Below are 20793 nucleotides of genomic sequence, written 5' to 3'. Positions count from 1 at the left end.
AAAAAAAAAAAAAAAAAAAAAAAAAAAAAAAAAAAAAAAGAGAGAGAATGAAGTTTTATTTAAATGGGCCTATAATGGGCTTTTTAATGGCAAGGTGAATTGGGCCAAAGTCTTGTATGGTGACGTCATTGACTAGTTCGGTGGGTATCCTTTAATTGGCATTGATTAGGTCTACGGGACAGAATTTATAAGTTGTGAAATATGTTTGTCGCGTGACAGAGACAAATCTCGCAATTGTACTGTTTTCATTTTTACCCACACCGCAAAATCAATTATTTCAATTCATTTTTTCGGTAAAAAAAGGAAAATAAAAAATGAATATTTGTCTTTTTATTTTATTTTTCTCTCTCGCAAATGGAATCTACAATTTTTCAATCAACCTCAAGAGCTATACTACCCATGTGATATAATCTGACAATTTTATGGGCATAGTATATTTGTAATTTAATTTTTGTTTGTTTCTCCAAACTATTTATTTACTTTATTCTCAAGACAAAAGTAGGTACAAACAACTCTCTGTAAATACGGATTCTCTTTTTTTTTTTTAAATGCTAAATGTAGACAGAACATCAACTGATAAATCACTCTTTTGAATATAACTCTGAGAAACGCAGACAAAAGTTGTAACTTTCTGCAATCAGCTTTTTATATATGACGAAAGTTAGATACTTTAGCAAAATATCATCCCTCTATTATGTTTTTTCCTACTCTTTTTCATTGGTCTTCTCGATACGTTGACTTATATAATCCTTGGCTCCTAAACTCCTTTCTTAATTTATTTGATTGACAAGTAACGACCACATTCGAAAATATTCTAATCACCTCCATGTAGCATTACGTGATCTCCGGTACAGTGTATTGTACATAAACTAATTAGTTAAGAAAGTATTAGAGTTAAAAAAGTATGTATAATAATATTCCAATACAAGAACTCATAATATAAAATACGTTGAATATTGTTTAAGACAAGTCCATACAACTTTGGCCCCACTTAAGTCAAAGTTGCTGACACAAAGTTGTTAAATGAACCGAATAGTTAAAGTGAAAACAACAATATATTACAAATGTTATTGATATAAATTCCAACAAGTCGATATCTCAATGGTGGTAAATCTTTAGATCTACTACTTTGATATATAACCCATATTTTCTATTATTGGGGTGATAGATTGGATTGTAAACACAGTTCTCAACCTCTGCATTGACACCATTTTAAAACAATAAAAGTAAAAAAAATGTTTCCATCATATAGCTCTCCTCATATCGATATTACTTTCATTGTAAAGTGTAAACACATCATGCAATTGGTTGGATACTAATTAATTGTCATACAATTTGGTAGATCACTTGAAAAGCGCAATCAAAAGCCAAACGCTAGCTTTCTAAAAGTCCTTCATCATATCAAAATAATAAAACATGTCACTCAACGAAATTAACATCATATCCTAATCCTACCAAACAATCTTTGAGACCTATATTGTGAAACTATGATTCACAACTAACCATCTCACTTTGTGAAGCTTTAGAATGTGCCTATGGATAGAGAACTTTGCCTACTTCGTCACCACCCACCTACTGGTCTGATTTACCAGAATCCAATTTAAGTCCGTAGTTTTTTTTTTTAATTGAACTAATATACATCATAATTCTGAAAACTTTTAACCGTAAGAATAAATGTTTGATTAGTCTATATAAGGGTGAATTTTCTCCTCTTGTTACTATAGCAAAAATTATCCCCATATCCTTACCAAAAAATATATATATATATCCCCATATGACAATAATTTCGAGTAAGACTAAATAGTCTTTCTAGAACTGAGAAGATATGTTGAAAGAGACAAAATGATATATTTATTTTTGTATACAGAAATTTTATGTTTTCCTTTGCCTATTTAACAAATTTATACCATCAATGGTTAATCAAAAGAATTCATCAGTTAAATTAATTTAATTTATAAGGTGAAGTTGCATATTTTGTTACGAAACCTATTAAACGACAATATATATCCAAAAGTCCAAAATCCAAACATATGAATGAGAATCATACGTACATGTTGTTAGGTAAGTGTATTACACACATTCATTCATATCAAACACAAGAATAAATTCTATACAATAAATACGAATATTAATTTTTATTTTATACTACTATTTTGCCTCATTAAACAATGGTGGGTTGAGAGGAACAAAGAAAGCTTGCACAGTAAAATTACCAAATGGTTTGAACAAGCCAAATGTGCCAACAATAAGAGGACCCACTTCACACCAACACCTTCACGCTTCTTTGTTCTTTCAATCCTCTCTCTTGCTTATTAGATTTTCTCCCTTTTTAATCTCTCTTGTCTCTTCCTTAAACTAAACTAAAAAGCTGTTTTTTTTTCACAAACTTTAAACTAAAAAAGCTTAAGATTGTCACTGCATTAATAATACTCTGCAAAGTTTTAAATAGACATTTGCTCCTTTGTTCAATCTTTTTTTTTTTTTTTAAATAATTTATGTATGTAGTTATGACATTACCTAAAACGGTGTGTATAAATAGCAAAATTAGTACTGTTGTTTCTGTAAGGAGGAGTTAATGGAGAAAGAGGGTGTGTTTACCATTACCAGTACAACTATAGTTGCAGAGTTCAGGGGTTCCTTGGAGTAGCATTTAAGTCTGAAAGGAGAGAAAATATAAAAAAACTTAAAAAAAACTGGAGTCTATTCTAATAAATGGTTTCTTTTTGTGATTTATAGAGTTTGATGATTTGTTTTTATTTTCAGATCTTTTCTCTGTAAAAAAAAAAACAAAACAGAACAAAAAAGATGGTTTCTTTTCGTCAGATTCTTCTTATGATCATTGTAGTTGTGGTATCGTTACACTGCTGCAAAGTTGGATTCTTTTGCATTGTTGCTGATGCTAAAGAGCTTGATGACTGGAAGGTTTTAGTGGTGGAACACGGTGAGAGGTATCGGACCCAAATCGGTAAATACGCCGGAGAAGACGGTGGAGAGAAGAAGAACAAGCTTGGGGTTTTGGAAAAGCTCCGAGCTTTACTCGATTTGATTAAACCCTCTACTTCCCGGAGAAGAACCCTCGCCGAGTCTGCTTCTTTATCTCCTTGGCCGGCGCCGGCACCGTCTCCGTTTCCAAGCGGTGGTCCTATCGAGTCTCCGGCGTATCCTCCTGCTCCTCCACAGCCGATTCCTCCACATCTCCGTCGTCCGTTACCTCAACGGACTCATCCATTGAAGCAACACGAGATTCAAAAGCGAGAACACGAGAAAGGAGGAACCTTTAAGAGGATTCTTGTACCTGTCGTTGTCTCTACAGCTTCTGGAATCGGTTTCGTGGTTTGTGTTGTTGGAGTGTTCTGTCTCTGCGCGAGAATCAGGAAAAGGAAGAAGAACGGTAAAACGCCGTCGTTTAAGCGTAAAAAGGGTAAATCTCAGAGCTCGACGAGGAAGGTTAGTGTAAACCCTACTCTCGATTTCTTGTACTTAAACTCACTAGGAGTCGACTTGGAGAGACAAAACTCTGTCAAAGAGGTACAAGAAACTGATTCGAACGATCAAAATGGTGGATTGCTTGAAGAAGAGGTAAAGAGAAGTATTGAAACAGAGTTTTCACAAGATTGGGACAATGCTAGTAAAGATATTGTGTCGGTGCACGAAACTGATGATGAACAAACAGTAAACTCTGTTTCTGCTCTTCCTGTCGTTGTTATCAATGGACGAGATGATACTTCAGACGATGATGAGTCTTTTCATTCCGTTGGTGTTGGCTCCTCTCAGCATTCAAATCCAAGATTGTCAAATGCTTCTTCTGCTTCCGGTAGTGTTATCACTGGATCTTCTCAACGTTTCTCGGAACACAAATTGGACATTCCTGAATGTTCCGGGAACGGTTTCGGAATCTCTACTCCACCACCGCCACCACCACCACCGCCACCGCCTCCACCGCTTCCGCAGTTCACAAACAAACGTCTTCACACTCAGTCTACGACAGAAACCACTACTAATCTGCAGACGCTTTCATCGCAGTTATGTGAAAAAATTTGTGCTTCTTCCTCGAAGCCGATCAATGTACCAAATTCACAAGAAGATGGTTCTAAATCTCTACCGCGTCCACCACCGCCGCCACCGTTACCCACACAACAGCTTCAAGTAGCTGGAATGAACAAAACGCCTCCACCGCCATTGTCTCTTGATTTTTCTGAGCGTAGACCATTAGGCAAAGACGGAGCTCCATTGCCTAAACTGAAGCCGCTTCATTGGGATAAAGTCAGGGCTACACCAGACCGGACTATGGTATGGGATAAGATCAGAACAAGCTCTTTCGAGTAAGTTTTACAACTTTCTTTTAGCCTTGAGACACAATCATCAAAAGTGTTTCAAGAATGTGTGATTGATGTGTTGTTGTCTTGTGGATACACAGATTAGACGAAGAGATGATTGAGTCACTGTTCGGATATACAATGCAAAGCTCAACGAAGAATGAGGAAGGGAAGAGCAAAACCCCATCACCAGGGAAACATCTTCTTGAACCTAAAAGACTTCAGAACTTTACCATTCTCTTGAAAGCTTTAAACGCAACCGCGGACCAAATCTGCTCTGCCTTGGGGAAAGGTAAACTAAGATCAACTCAAATCGACACATCATGGACTTGATCTTAATTTTAGATACTCTTTTTGCAGGGGAAGGCTTGTGTTTACAGCAACTAGAAGCGTTGGTGAAGATGGTGCCGACTAAAGAAGAAGAATTGAAGCTGTCTAGCTACAAGGGAGCGGTGGATGAGCTCGGATCGGCTGAGAAATTTCTCAGAGCTCTTGTCGGAGTTCCATTTGCGTTTCAGAGAGCTGAAGCAATGTTGTATAGAGAAACGTTTGAAGATGAAGTGGTTCATCTCAGAAACTCCTTCTCCATGCTTGAGGTATTACGTACAGTGTTTACTTATTGTCATTCATTTATTGATTTCTTGCACTTCAAGTTATGGTAATTAACAAAAAGTAACTTAACTAGGAAGCTTGCAAGGAGCTTAAATCAAGCAGGTTATTCTTAAAGCTTCTAGAAGCTGTCCTAAAGACTGGGAACAGGATGAATGTAGGAACTATACGCGGTGGTGCAAAAGCCTTCAAGCTCGATGCTCTGCTGAAGCTCTCTGATGTAAAAGGCACAGATGGAAAGACCACTCTGCTTCATTTCGTTGTACAAGAGATCTCTCGGTCTGAAGGAATCAGGGTTTCAGACAGCATCATGGGACGGATCATGAACCATAGATCAAACAAGAACCAAACACCTGAGGAGAAAGAGGAGGACTACAGAAGGATGGGACTCGATCTCGTCTCAGGTCTAAATACAGAGCTACGTAACGTGAAAAAGACTGCAACGATTGATCTCGAAGGTCTTTTTATCTCGGTAACGAATCTGAGAGACGGGTTGGGGCAGTTGAGGTGTCTAGCGAGTGAGAAGCTGAAAGGGGACGAAGAAAACAAAGCATTCGTAAGTTCGATGAGCTCGTTCTTGAGGTACGGAGAGAAGAGCTTGGAAGAGCTGAGGGAAGACGAGAAGAGGATAATGGAGAGGGTTGGAGAGATCGCAGAGTATTTTCATGGGGATGTGAGAGGAGATGACAAGAACCCATTGAGGATCTTTGTGATTGTAAGGGATTTCCTGGGGATGTTGGATCATGTTTGTAGAGAATTGAGGTGTTTTAGGGTTCCCAATAGCCCTAGCCCTCTGGCTCCGTTTCGATAAGTAATGCTGACTATGTTTGATTGTTTTGGTTTCTGTAGGATTTTTTTATATATATGAATTTTGTTGAGTTGTTTATTGATAAACAGAGAAAGGTTATGGGGTTTTCTGTGGATAAAGAATCAGACTTTGAGTCTATGGAAGGTTATGTGAAGGTCGGAAGATATATATGGATTTGTATAATAATATGTATCATATGTTTTAAAGCATGAGAGACGATGCTTCTTGTTTCATGGTATTGATGTTAACAAATGATTTTTAACAATTATTTTTAAAAATGGATTAAATTGAATTTTCACATCGATAATAGAAGAATCCCTAAAATCACTGAAAAAAAAATAAAAAAATATACAAGAATGGGTTTTGATATAAAGGGCATCATATAATGAAAAATCAGTTAAGAGGATTTAGGGTTCGAATCGATGACGAACAAGTTAGTGTGCATTAGTCTCCTTCCAAATCTCAGATATATCTCCTCCTGTTGCTTCAGAAAAGCTTGATACACTTTTAATGATGTCACAAACTTAATTTAGCTATTCTTTTGTTTTGTTTCCAGGTTCTAATCTTAGAGGTTCCTTTTGTCGTGACACAAAGCAAGCTTTGGAATTCTTGTCATGGACTACTTCAGTCTGTTGACCGACTAGTTTGTTTAGTCTTGAAACCCTCAAGACCTTGGATCTCCACCAGGTGATTCTTTTGGAAGTTCCTTGTACGGTTAGGTTTAAATCCCTCAAAACCTTGTGCGTTGATCGTGTGAGGTACGCAGATGAGGAATCTTTCGTCAGGCTTATATCTAGCTCCCCTGTTCTTGAAAATTTGATTGTACAAAGTTGTAGGGACGACAATGTGGATACTTTCACCATTAATGTGCCTTCCCTTTTGAGGTTATGGGTTTACAACATAGTTTATAGCGCTAATCACTATAATCGGTTTGTGATACATTCTCATTTCTTTGCATCTTATAGGAACCAAATGGAATGGTTGGGAATCTCTTACCTTTGTAAAACGTCTGTCTCTAACCTTAGATTATATGGTAATTCGTTCTTCTCCTCTGGTTTTGTTCATATATTTTAGTTCTAACACACTTGCAAAGTACCGTCTCTGATTTTAACTTTGTCATCATATTAATTACATGTGTTTCATTTGTAGGCTGAGTATCCTATTCGTAGCGTTTTCTTTCAGCTTGTATGTTTGGAGTTCTGCGGAATTTGTGAGGACTGGTCGAAGGAGCTTGTACATGTGCTCCAACATTCCCCTATATTACAGATTCTCAAGCTTGATAGGATACAGGACGCTGGGGAAAAGGTACGTACCGGTGTACATTCATTATTGCCCCTGAGAGTGAAAATTTCTCTATTTTATATGTTTGGTTTCCGGTTTAGATCTAGGTCTAGTCTAAACCAGTGTATCATTTGTTGGATTTTGACTTAAAGGTTTGCTGGATTGAGCCGAGTTGTGCTCCTGAATGTTTGTTGTACAATCTCAAAACCTTTGAGTGGACAGACTATGACGGAACAAAATTTCAAAAAGAAGTGGCTATTTATATCTTGAAGAATGCAAGACGATTAGTGACCGCAACTGTCTGCCCTTTCTCAAAGGCAAGCCTTGGCAAACAACAAATATTTGACGAATTGGAATTTGCAACCAGGGGTTCAAGAGCATGTGAGCTTACAATTGCTCTATAGCTTCTTATGTCGTAGTCTTATCTTGTGCCGAGGAAGGAGAAAAACAACAACTTTTGTCTTTTGTGAGTTTGATCTTGTTTTTGCAATGTTGTTAGGCCATGTTTATAGGCATATTACTTAATTTGTGTGACGTGTCTTGATTGATAATATGCTAGGTATTAACCCGCGGAAAACAGCGGACTGAACTTTTCTTTTGATGAAAATTTGTAATATTTTTTTTGTTATTATGTTATATATAAGAGTTTAAAAATTCGGTTTGCTTATATTAAAATTTTTGTATTTTATAAATGTTTATTGAAAACTTTCAATATAACATTTGCATGTAATGAATAAAATTGTTTAAACATTTATCAATTAAATGCAATATTTGCTATACTTGTGAAGTAATTAAAAATATATAACTAACATGTAAAAAAATAAATATAGCTAGTGAAGCTTCTGAAAAAACTTTTTGAAAACAACATTTATTGTTTTTCTTTCTGTGACTTCCATTTTTTGTTTGTAATAAGCACCTTCAAGTAATTAATATATTGAAACCTCAACTTAGTTTTATTTTCCTAAAGAACGGTAGCTAAAAGAAAAATATATATTTTTTTTAAATAGATAAGATACTATATCTATATCTTTTTTTTGTTTATTAATTTTTAAATCTAAGCAAACTGTTATATATTTTATTTGATTAGATTTTTGATAAAAAAATTTAACCTGTGCTAGAATTTTTTTTTGATAAAATTAGTGGTTATATAGATTTTATTCGATTAGATTTTTAAAATTTTAGCTTTTATTTTTCTTAAGGACAAATTAGTTTTGATTCTAATAATTTTTTTTAATTACTTTTCTACAATTTATTTTAGTTTATGTGTCCCCAATTTTCGTTTTTTATTAATTATATTTAATTAATTAATTAATCTTAATTAAGTTTTTCTAATGGAAATTGAATGTAATTTTTTACACATTTTAAGATTAGTTTCATATTTGTACTTCTCAATTAATATAGTAGGATAATAATAAGAATAATCTTTTATACCTCAAAGATTTTACCAGTTATTGTATCGCACTATAATCGATTGTTATGCATGTTTTTAGGATTTAAAACAATTGATTATGAAGCCATAATTAACAATTAACAATAATAATAATAATCTTTTATACGTCAAAGATTTTAGCAGTTATTTTATCCCACTATAATCGATTTTTATGCATGTTTTTAGGAGTTAAAACAATTAACAACAATTAAAACAATTAATGATAATAATGATAATTATCCTTTATACCCTCTAAGATTTTACCAGTTATTTAACAATCTGTAATGGCAATTGTATGTAATTGTTTACAATTTTCAGGGTTACTTTTAATTTTGTACTTCTCAATTAATATAGTAGGATGAAATAAATTTGGACATTAATCTATGTATTAATTAAATAAAATGTTTGTCTTGTTTAATATTAAGTAATATGTTTGTTTGTTTTTTTCTAAATTTTATTTACAATGTTTTTTTTGGTTAAATAAAAATTTGGCATTGTATTTTGAATTTTAGTAAAAGTTTTATAAGTTTGTAATTAAAATGTTATTTTATAAATTTATATAACTGTAATATGTTTAAGAATATTAATAAACATTATATTATTAAATAGTACTCCCTCTGTTTCACAAAGAGTGTCATTTTAACACTTTTTTCTTGTTACAAAAAGAATGTCATTTTGGTTTCCAATGCAAATTTTAAGATTAAATTTCTTTTCTATCCCTATTATTTGAGCTTATTAATTAGAAAGAGATTTTTTTTTAGTGTATTTATAAAGGGTAAAACAGAAATTTAAACAATTTTCTTAATTTGTGTGCATTTTGTCAAAATAACACTCTTTGCGAAACAAAGGAAGTATTAAACATTCTTAAATTTTTTATTAAATATTAATCTATGTATTTATTAAACATTTTTAAATTTCTATAAGAATATTATATTATTAAATATTAAGATCTTAAACATGTTCTGTCAATAACTAACTTCTTAACAAAAGTTCTTAACTACTGATCTTACATTATTTTCACAATATTTATACTCTATACTCTAAGAACACCCTAAACAGATCTCCCTATAAACATGCCCTTTACATTGTAATATTTTGGTTTGTCCTCTTCTCCAAAGTTGAAAAAATTTCAAACTCAGGATTTCTGAAGTTTAATCGTATTCGTATCATCCGTTATGAGAAGAATTATTTTCGAATTCACTTATACAATATTTCTGATTAGTTAGTTTAGAATTAATTTTACTTATATGTATAACAGTATAAGTGAATTATCATCCTTTGAGACCAAGTCCGCCACCAAAAATGGGTATCTTTTTCACCTCTCCTATTTAGATTTCAACTTGTTTTGATTCATTTTTTCTAGCTTTTTCTTCATACTTCACTTTTGTAAATTAAATTAAATGGCTAGAAGAGAGACACCATTCTGTGAAGAAAACACACTTTACTTGATCATATGCAGGCATATCCCATAATAATAATATTATATACTTTTATGGTTTGGCAACACTGTTAACACATGCATCTTTTTGTTTTTGTCTTCTCGAATCTCATCATGCTTAGCTTTATAGTGGGGTATGAAAAAAAGTGATCGCTAGACTTCGTTAGATGACTACTTAACCCATCTGATTGCTATCTATCTCGTAAATAGTGGCAATGGTACATAGAGATGGTGGGAGATCAATGGAAAGAGGTAGCCAAGGACTAATTCCTACACTACTATAAAAGGGTTTGTTTGTTTCTACCTATCCCCAATTCCATAATTATGGTTCTTATACAAGTCTGGTTGGGGCGCATATATATAACCAGATCTTATTGATAAAAACATTTGGATAAAACACGTTTTATTCAATAAATAAGTTTTACTAGACATTCACATTTCTTATAACATAAATTTCCATCGCTACCATTATTACTGCTTCTTTTTCCCATCAACGCCTTGTTTCTTTCAGCAATTTGGATTCTCTGGATTACAAGGTTTATCGCAGCCTGGATCATATGGATTGCAAGGTTTGTCGTAATAATTCACATCGACTCTTTCTGTATCCATTCTACAATTTGGATTCTCCGGATTACAAGGTTTTCCGCAATGTGGATCCATTGGATTGCAAGGTTTGTCGTAAAAATCCCTTGGCTTACCTTGCACCAAATGATATCCTTCAGGATGTGATAAGGATCAGTTAGTACGTCAATATACAAACAATAATTAAGTTTAATTTCAGGCGAGGTTAAGAAAGTAATTAAAGAATTTGAAACTTTAAAAAGCTGGAAAGCTAATTCACTTACGAAAAACAAGAAGAAGAGAAACCAATAACAGAAGTTGAAAGGAAACGCTTTTCATTCTCCAAAGAAAAATGTTACAGTATATTTTGCTTAGTGATAAGGATAAACTAACTAATCTCCATCGCTTTTTATAGAGAACAATGTACGTAAAAGTTGATAGACTAGAAAATCTAAAAAGTTGATACATAGTAAGAAATCCTCAAGGGTATAAAAAAAAAAAAAAAAAAAAAAAAAAAAAAAAAAAAAGTAAGAAATCCTCAATATATAGTACTATTAAAAATATCAAACTAAATAGGAAATAGCCTATAATTAAAATATATATCTGTTTGGTCCTTCTTTTTCTTGGTAACGAATCTCTTAATATTCTCTTTGGCTTTTTATATATGTTAAACAATCTGTTACTTCTAATTAAATTGTGGTATTGTATTTTTCTTGGAACATCCACATTTTTATTTGTATCTAAAAAGTGGTTAGTGGAGACAAACCAAACTAATAAATAAGTGAGTAATTACATCTTCAAAATTTTAAAATTAAGTGAACATTTAAAAAATAATACAAAACCTCACATTGATAAGTTTTACTTTTTTTTTTTTTTAATGTAAACTCACATTAATAAGATTATATATTTCTAAAATTTAATACACAAATCTTTTGTATTAAATGAGTTTTCTGAAGGCTTAACTAGACAAATAATTGGCCAATGAAAGCAAGCCACATGCACATTTAGACACATCTCAATTCTTCAACCTTATTTTCGTATAACCAAGCCCAATCAAATCAAACCCAAGAGGCTTGACCATAAAATTAGGGACTTTGATTTGACCGATTGCAATTTTAACCAGTATATTAATTACCATATATATACCAACTTAACGATGCTTTAGAACATAGTATTACTTGTGTGGTCTACTTAGAAAATACCAAACTGACTTCAAGGATATAGTTAGGGTTTGTTCGATACTTGACATGGCTCCAAAATCAAGCGACGTCGAGGTGAAAGATGGATCTTCGAGCGACCTAGAACTGAAGAAGCCCATTGAAACTTCCAACGGCGTTGTTGCCTTATCGTTATTGGGGAAGCGCAGGGCCGAAACTCCCAACCCTGAGGATTCCGGTGAAAGCGAGGAAACAGCTGACGAGGATGGTGTCGAAGAAAACGAATTAGACGAGGATAGTGACGAATTAGATGAGGAAGAAGGTGACGACGGAGAGAGTTACAGGAATGAGGAGAATAGAGAGCCCAAGTGGGGTTATGATAGCTTCGACGGCCGGGAGTATGAGTCCCCTAATCTGGGTGAGGAGTATTCGGATAAGGAGTTTGAGGAGCAGTGCCGTCACTATAAACGCCAGCTCATCGAAACCAAGGTATCATCCTTTGTCGTCGTGTCATAATTTTCCTCTTTTGTCTCTTAAAATTCGGCAATATTCTAGTTTTAGTCTTAGGGTATCTTGTTAACCACGTCTGGTTTTGTTGGGTTTAGGGTTTCTTTGAGAATTCTGACAAGTTCCCACCTTACGTTTATACCCCTGGAATTGCTTCGCTCGGAGATCTGGACGAGCCGGCTATGTTAGGCCTCACCATCCGTGAGGTCTGCGAAAAGTTGACATCTCTTTGTCTCCAACGCTACAACGAAGATGAGGCAAGTAGTAGATCACTTTTTCTATTTATTGCCTCTGCTCTAGTTTTCTGGCTGGGATTCCCAGTTATATATCTAATAAAGTTTTATTGTTTGTAGAAAAAGAATGTGAAACTGGATCATATCTTGAGGGCAAATTACAACCCAGGGTCGATGACTAAGTTTTACATTACATTTGCTGCAAGAGAGTCCGAGTCTCCAGATGCACCATTAGTGGAGTATCAAGCTAAGGCTGCATGGTCTGTACAACACAAAAAGTATCCAATCCTTTGCAGACCAAGTCCGGCACCTATATAAAAGGGTACATATAGTTTCACATGTTTTGCTTGTACGCTGTTTCTTTCTAGCCTTCTAGGGATTGAATGTGAAGTTGGACCACAGATCTTGAGGGCGAATTTCAACCGAGGGGGCAGGACAAAGTACTACATTTTTGCTGCTAGAGAGTCTGACTCACTCCTCATGATGCACGAAAAGACCTAAAATGTATATGCTAGTGAGTATGGGAATTCAATATATTTGCTATTGACTCCAAAAGAAACTATGTTATTACTTATTATCAGCGTATGTATACGGTGTAACCATATATATCAAACATGCGAATACACGTCAATCTACATAAGCCCTTTGATGAAGCAACAAACAATTTGAGAAGTAGTACTTACTATTCGTATCATATGAAACCGGAAGGATTTAAAAGAAAAAAAAAAAAAGCATTATGCAAAATAAAGCATGTATGACATGATGCATGCAATTCAATTCTTATAAATTATAATGACACAGTACTATTATAATTACTAGGTATGGAGCCCCGCGATATCGCGGGGAACTCATTTTAGTAAAATATTTATTACAAAAATTTTTTAATTAAATTTAATTATTAAACTATTGCTATTCATAAACTATTTAATAAAAAATTTAAAAACATACAAATTTTTGAAACATTCTTTATATCTTTATTGAAAAATATTCCTTAAAAAATAATCTTAACAAGCATATGATTAAATAAATTATTATCAATACTACACACATCAAATTAAACAAATTTTTACGATCAACTGCCATGAGATAACATTGCAGTCGTGTTATTTCATTCACCTTTATTCGTCTTAATCTTTCGTTCGCATCTTTTCAATGTAACATTTTATCTATATATTTTCGTCGTAATTTTTTTATAAAATATTTTTCAATTTCCGAAAAATGAATAAATGAAATCTACAATCATGTCTTCTTTTCTTAACCTTACAGTCATATTTTTGTATATTTTGTGAATCGTTACAACTTATTCTCTTGTAGTCAAATATGATATGTAAATGATTATATTTTTTAATTTTTTTTTGTTTTTTTAAATGATAAAATTATAAATACATTGTATAAACACTATAAATTTCTTTAATAATCATATAATAAATTACAAATATTAAAAAATACTAATTGAGGACCATTCTTAAATTGACATAATGATTTGTTTAAATTAATTTCTATTAATTATTTTAAATATTTTTTAGCATAACTCCAACATATTTCTATTTCAAAATTCAGTTTTTACTTCATAAAAAATGAATGTAAATATTACTATTCAGTCAATCAGTAAGAAAATTACCAATCCTCTCAAATTTGAATATAACTAAACAGAAAATTATCATATATTTATTTATTTGAATCAAAAATCAGTTATATATATTCATATAAAAAAGAATACATCTATTTTCATAAAGGCAGTATCTATACTAGTAAAGCAGAAATACTCTTTAGACTCAAAATGGACCATGACTTGGTTTTGGTAGTTTTTTCATTAAAAATGATTAGAAAATCACAAAATTTAATCTAACTAACCTATAGTTTCGTTTTTGACAAATGACCATTATACCCTCGATCGATCACTTAAAAAAATTATGGGTCGGGACGCGGATCCTAAAATATCCGACAACAGAAGGAAAAAAACTTGTGGATCTGTTTGTACTCCAGATTAATCTTTTTCGGATCCAATATATTATTATTTCATTCAAGATTAGTTATTTAAGATACCAAACAGAGTTATTCGTTATAGGCAAACATTCTGATTTCATTTTTCTTTAAGGTATTTAAATGAAAATCATAAATTTTAATTACCAAAAATTTGGATATTTCCTTAATTACCGATATTCGATCTTTACAAATAATCTTTAAAAAGGAAAATTTTGTGATTCAAACAACTGAATTTAAATTAAAATTTATTTAAGTAAATTTGTTACCATCAAAATCGGACAATCAAAAACTTATATATGTAAACATATTAAATTTAGTTTTATTTTTGGTAACAATAATTGCCGATTTGATATTACCTAACATACAAACCTGAATAAATTTTAAATATAATTAAATTACGATTTTTCTTTCCTTTCCTATATTTCAAAACAAAATGAACAAAAGCTAAAATAACTATGAAATCTTTTTAATAGTTTGTGTTATCCCAAAAATGATATTTGACTTATATATTCTGCCTTTATCTTTTGTTTTTTTTTTCTCTTTTTCAGTTATAAATTTCTCACATATTTCTGAAAAACAATATTTAAAAATATTTAAGAATTTTGCCCACCAAATAATTTACAGAAAACAAAGAATTATTATATGAAAAATAATTTACCCGTTAGATCCATTTGTAAATCCTAAATTTCAGCATTTAATACATAATATATATATATATATATATATTATGTATTAAATGCTGAAATTTAGGATTATGTATTATATATATATATATATATATATATATGCATTTCCTAATATATAGGACTACCATATATAAAAGATTTCTGTATTAGAGATCGACATATATATACTTATTAATTGAGACTTTTTTGCTTCCTAAATAATCAATAAATTAAATACGAAATTGTATATATATATATATATATATGTAAACTTCTTTGATTTGGTTTTATATTGTGAGATATTTACGGAAACAACAAATCAACTTAATACAATTAAATAAACCAAATGATCATTTAGTTTAGATTTTTCAATATTTCCTTAACGAAATTATAGTAATAACTTAGATTAGTATAGATGAAAAGAATAAAAAAAACAGATATTATATATACGTAAAGTTGTAATCTAATTTACAGAAAAGGTGTAATGTATATCCCACATCGACTAAATATTTCGGAATATGGTTCATAATCACTATAAATATATGACTAACATGTTTTGAGTGCAAATGAGTAAGAAGTTTGATTTATCAGGTATCCAAAGTTAATAGTTTAATTTGGTTCTATATTTGAGCATATTTAAACTTTTAAAAAGTAAATATATTATAATATATTTACGTTTTTAAAAAAGTTTAAGATATTATAAATACTTAAAATTTTATAGAATGTTTAAATTATTATAAATGTTTGAACTCCGTCGAAAGTTTAAAATATTATAATATATTTAAAGTCTATAAAATATTTAAGTAATATTAATATTTTTACGCTTAAAAATTTTAAAATATAAAAAAAATTTGAGTTAAATCCGTTAAAAAATGTATTTTTGTCAAAATATAAATTAAATTGGTTTTTTTACAATTTTGCTGAGATTTGATATATCAAATATTCACTTCTGAATGATAACCTAAAATACATAATCTCACTATAAATACAATAGTTCATAACCATTGAAATATCTCATACTAAAATTTAACAAGCAACTTCTCCTATTTCGACGACAAACCAAAATAAAGAAAAACTTATCCTCTTAGAGAACTACTATCCGATATTGCGGTGTGTCTATCCTCTTACAAAACTGCTATCTGATATTGCGGAATGTCTATTCTCTTACAAAACTACTATCCAATATTGTGGTGTGTCTGTTTCCGTGAAAAGCTACATTCTATAAACTACTTATTCTATTAGGATTTTCAATTTACTGTATAACCCCAAATATACAAATAAACAATATATAAACAAATAAAATAAGTCAAAATAAAAAACTTCATTACAAAAATACAAAAAAAAAGTAAATAACAAAATATATAATTTCGTGCTGTAACATGGGGTATCACCTAGTTGTAAATGTATATGTAATACAAACAACTATCGTTTTATAGTGAAACATATTTTTATATAAAACAACCTATAGTCATTAAATTTTTTGCCAATTATAATAGATTATATATACATGGTTAATCCAATATTGAATCTACTTATTACTAATTTTTCTCCGCATAAGATGCTTGTTAATTATCCCGAATCACACATAAATAAATAATATAATAAATATTAGAGGGGAACAATAATAGTTAGAACTTATAACAATAATATTTAGGTGTATGATGTAGCATCACAATGTGCGCGTTTAAGGAAGATGGTCGGCCACAGACGGCCGGATTCATTGCTCTCACACGCTCCTCTTTTTTTTGGCAGTCATAATCCAAAACTTTTTCAAACTTTTATAATATTTTATATTAAATATCTTTTGTTATTAAGATTTCAAATTGAGTGTGTTATGACTAGAAATAAATATACAAATTCCCTTAACCTATATGAAATTGTAGATAAGTATTTGTCTTCAAGATAATTTATTGGACAATCATCTCAACCGTCAATCTTTCTGTGGATCACTAGTTATCCATCTCCCAATAAACTGAATATTCCCAACTGTATAAAATATACTAAAACAAACTGTGAAATTTTATTTTTATGTTTACCTTGATATTTCATAATCAGATTTTTTTTTTTAAATAGAAATATAGAAATTCATATTGTTTTCTATAATACAATTAGTTTTCTAATCAAAAAGCATGGAGTAGACAAATATATATATATATATATATATATATATATATATATTTACTTGTGACAAAAAAAAATATACGAGCCAATATGCTCTCATTTTCTGAAAACCCAACTTGAACCACATTTTTTAACAGCTAAAAACAAAAATTTCGGTTTGGATTGATACCAATAGAAAATGACAACTCTCGATGAATAGATGGTTGTATACCTAGAGACTGAATATAATTAAATATTACAACGATTAACAAAACATATCAAACTGCAATAAATTTTTCACACTGATGAAATTGTCATTTCTAACAAATTATCTTTTAACTAATTCAAATATAAAGAAAATTTGAATAAAATGATGAGAAGTTATTTATATATAGATTTCTAAAGATGTGAACATTTGAATAGACACAACTGTTTGTAAAAGACACAACTCTATATTCAACAGACACAACTTTTTAGAGATATGCACCTGTAAAAAATTTCTGTCAAAAATATAAAATAAAAAAAAAATTGAATACAATGATGAGAAGTCACTTATATATAAATTTATAAAGATGTAAACATTTGATTAGACACAACTATTTGTAAGAGACACAACTATACATTTAAAAGACGCAACTCTTTAGAGAGACACAACCGTTGAAATTTTCTGTTAAAAATATAAAATAAATAAAATTTGTATACATTGATGAAAAGTCATATATATAAAAATTTATATAGATGTGAACATTTGAATAGACACAACTGTTTGTAAGAGACACAACTATACATTTAAGAGACACAACTTTTTAGAGAGATGCAACTGTTGGAATTTTTTGTCATATATATATATAATATATTACGAAAAGGTGCAACAAAAAACTGCGACTGTTGGTGGCATTTTTTCAGATTGTTATTATTATATAGATTAGTATTTTGCAGGGGTTTTACTTTTTAATCTATGCGTGCGTTTGGCTTTGCTCTTAGAAAAAACCCCAAAATTGAATTGAAAAGGGTATAATCGGGGCATGACTCCCACCAAATCAAGCGACGGCGATACGAAGGATGGATCTTCCCAACCGACGGAGCCCATGGAAATTTCCACCGGCGTAGGCTCTTCTTTGTTGGGGAAGCGCAAGGTCGAAACAACGAACCTGGAGGAGGATCCCGGTGAAAACGAAGTCGACATAGAAGAAGGTGTAGAGGAGGAGGAAGAAGAGGAGGAGGAGGAGGATAGTTATTTGGAATGGGATAAGGATAGCTTCGATGGACGGGAGTATCATTCCTCTGAGAATAGTGAGGAGTATACGGACAAGGAACTCGAGAAGAAAGCCCGTTTTAAAAGTCGCATGGTCATCGAAACCAAGGTGGTCTCATCATCATCCTTTTCATCGAATTTTGAGTCTTTTGTTTTATTTATAACAACGTATCCAAATTTTTGTTTTGTTTTGTTTTTTTAGGGTTTTTTCGAGGCATGTGACAAATTCCCACCTTGTTGCTGGGCTGGGATTGCTACAGTCCCGGGTCTTGATAAAAAAATGCGTCGAGGTATCACAGTTCGTCAGTTCCTAGCAAACATGGTATCCCTTTGTCTTGACAAATATAACAAAGAAAAGGTAAGAGCAAGCCAACTCTCTCTCTCTAATCTCTAGTCTCTAGTTTGGGCCTTTCAGAGTTCCAAGTGTTGTTAGGATATATATGATAAGCCATTCTTAAATTGTCTCTATTTGTTTCCCAGGGATTAAATGTGATTCTCGAGCATGTTTTGAGGGCTAATTTCAATCCAGGGGGCTGCACAAAGTACTACATCACTTTTGCTGCTAGAGAGTCTGACTCTCCTGATGCACCTCTAGTCGAGTATCAAGCTAAAGTGGCTTGGTCTGCTCGCATTACTTATCCCATCCTTTGCAGACCCACTTCTCCACCAAAAATCGGTATCTTTTTCACCTCTCCTATTCAGATCTCAACATGTTGTAGTTTTGTAAATTAAATGACTAGAATAGAGACACCATTCAGTGAAGTAACCACAACTTCACTAAATTTTATCTACTTCTAGGGTTTGGTTGACACATGTGATCTTCTGGTTTTGTCTTATCGACATGGCAAATATTATTTGTGAGACTCTTCTGCTTTAGCTTGATTGTGGAGTGTATGAAACAATGTCGCTTCTACACTAGGTTAGACGACCACTCTGATTGTTATCTCGTAAAATGATGGAAATGGTGCATAGAGATATGGTGAATTATCGCTGGTTCGTTTTGCCTAACAACTTACGATTAACAGTTGAAAGAGATCAAGTGAACGAGGTAGCCGAGGTGATGGAAGAAAGCAGTTGAAGAATTTCACAAGGCTGCTTTCTGAATGTCGCTTAAGTTTATCTCGTTGATTGAGATTCGTACTTACTCCAATTCTTATCTTCTGCTATGAAGGTTATAAATACATAGTAAGAAATCCTCAATATATAGTATCAGATTTGAGTTGACCTTGAAGTAGATGTTGACGACATTATTTCAAATATATAAATAGCGTAATATATACTTATCTGTTTGGTCCTTTTTTTGGCAACGTATCTCTAAATATTTTCTTTGGCTTTTATATCTGTTAAACAATATGTTACTTCTAATTATATTGTGGTCTTGTATTTTTCTTGGAGCGTCCACATTTTTATTTGTATCTAAAAAGTGGTTAGTGGAGACAGACCAAACTAACAAGTATAGATTAATTGAGTAATTACATCTTCAAAATTTTCAAACTCAGTGAAAACATTAAAATAATACAAAAACTCACATTGGTAAGATTTTTTATTATATAAGATTATATATTTGTTAAACTAAATTATACACAAAACTTTACATTACCTTTACTGCAAGAGAGTTCGAGTCTCCAGATGCACCATTAGTGGAGTATCAAGCTAAGGCTGCATGGTCTGTAAACACACAAATAGTATCCAATCCTTTGCAGACCAAGTCCCGCACCTATATAAAAGGGTACGTATGGTTTCACATGTTTTGCTTGTACGTTGTTTCTTTCTAGGGATTGAATGTGAAGTTGGACCACATATCTCGAGGGCGAATTTCAACCGAGGTGGTAGGACAAAGTACTACATCACTTTTGCTGCTAGAGAGTCTGACTCACACTCCTCATGATGCACCTCTAGTTAGTTGAGTATCAAGCTAAGGTGGTTTTCATCCCTCGAACCAATGTTACTTTGAAGGTTGACTGAGTGACACATAAGTGTTTAGAAAAAAAATCAAAAATATTATATACTGACTTTAATAACCAGCTGTGCGTTACATATGTTAACATAGATAGAATAATTTACTAAACTATATAAGATAGAATTAAATATTTTCATATCTATATAATAAGGAAATATAACATACAAATTCGTGGATCTTCTAGATCCTTTGTACATCTTGTTCCTCCTCCTCTAAATGAGAAAAAAAGTCTCGACCATGAACAAGAAAGATTTCTCTAGTAAACCCTTCTCTTTTTGGTCGATAAGAATTTGTTTTTGTTTTACCCTTCTCTTTTTGATCGATCTGTGCATGTTTATTCTATTGTAGCCTCACTCATCTTTTTTTATTGCAGATCCAATCACACGAGTCTATTGGGAGTGTGTCGCCTTATATGCTCGTCATGGCTCCTCAGTAGAGTAGCCTCATGTTCTTATTCGTCTTCCTTAGCCATTCGTGGAAGCAAAATT

At 31.9% G+C, this 20793-nt stretch overlaps 2 protein-coding genes and 1 pseudogene across 2 annotated transcripts; all 3 read left to right on the top strand.

Annotated features, from left to right (window-relative positions):
* LOC104764204 (formin-like protein 11) lies at nucleotides 2318-5921 on the top strand. The gene is made up of 4 exons (XM_010487693.2): nucleotides 2318-4322; nucleotides 4418-4608; nucleotides 4677-4912; nucleotides 5002-5921. The coding sequence occupies exons 1-4, from the start codon at nucleotides 2806-2808 to the stop codon at nucleotides 5734-5736; spliced, it is 2679 nt and encodes an 892-aa protein (XP_010485995.1). The 5' UTR covers nucleotides 2318-2805; the 3' UTR covers nucleotides 5737-5921.
* LOC104767336 (putative FBD-associated F-box protein At5g56390) lies at nucleotides 5832-7418 on the top strand. The gene is made up of 6 exons (XM_010491374.1): nucleotides 5832-5877; nucleotides 6290-6360; nucleotides 6421-6617; nucleotides 6699-6792; nucleotides 6883-7038; nucleotides 7167-7418. Exons 1-6 carry the CDS (start codon nucleotides 5832-5834, stop codon nucleotides 7416-7418), a joined length of 816 nt encoding a protein of 271 aa, XP_010489676.1.
* Nucleotides 11690-19582, top strand: LOC104767335 (annotated as a pseudogene).

The sequence above is a fragment of the Camelina sativa genome, chromosome 19, assembly GCF_000633955.1.
Source record: "Camelina sativa cultivar DH55 chromosome 19, Cs, whole genome shotgun sequence".
NCBI classification, from domain to species: Eukaryota; Viridiplantae; Streptophyta; class Magnoliopsida; order Brassicales; family Brassicaceae; genus Camelina; species Camelina sativa.
This window is presented reverse-complemented; position numbering and strand designations above follow the sequence as displayed.

Coding starts and splice junctions, on each gene's coding strand:
- LOC104767336 (XM_010491374.1), top strand. CDS start 5,832: ATGGGGTTTTCTGTGGATAAAGAATCAGACTTTGAGTCTATGGAAG. Junction 5,878..6,289: donor AGACTTTGAGTCTATGGAAG/GTTATGTGAAGG, acceptor TTTTGTTTCCAG/GTTCTAATCTTAGAGGTTCC. Junction 6,793..6,882: donor CGTTCTTCTCCTCTGGTTTT/GTTCATATATTT, acceptor TTTCATTTGTAG/GCTGAGTATCCTATTCGTAG.
- LOC104764204 (XM_010487693.2), top strand. CDS start 2,806: ATGGTTTCTTTTCGTCAGATTCTTCTTATGATCATTGTAGTTGTGGTA. Junction 4,323..4,417: donor ATCAGAACAAGCTCTTTCGA/GTAAGTTTTACA, acceptor GTGGATACACAG/ATTAGACGAAGAGATGATTG. Junction 4,913..5,001: donor ACTCCTTCTCCATGCTTGAG/GTATTACGTACA, acceptor TAACTTAACTAG/GAAGCTTGCAAGGAGCTTAA.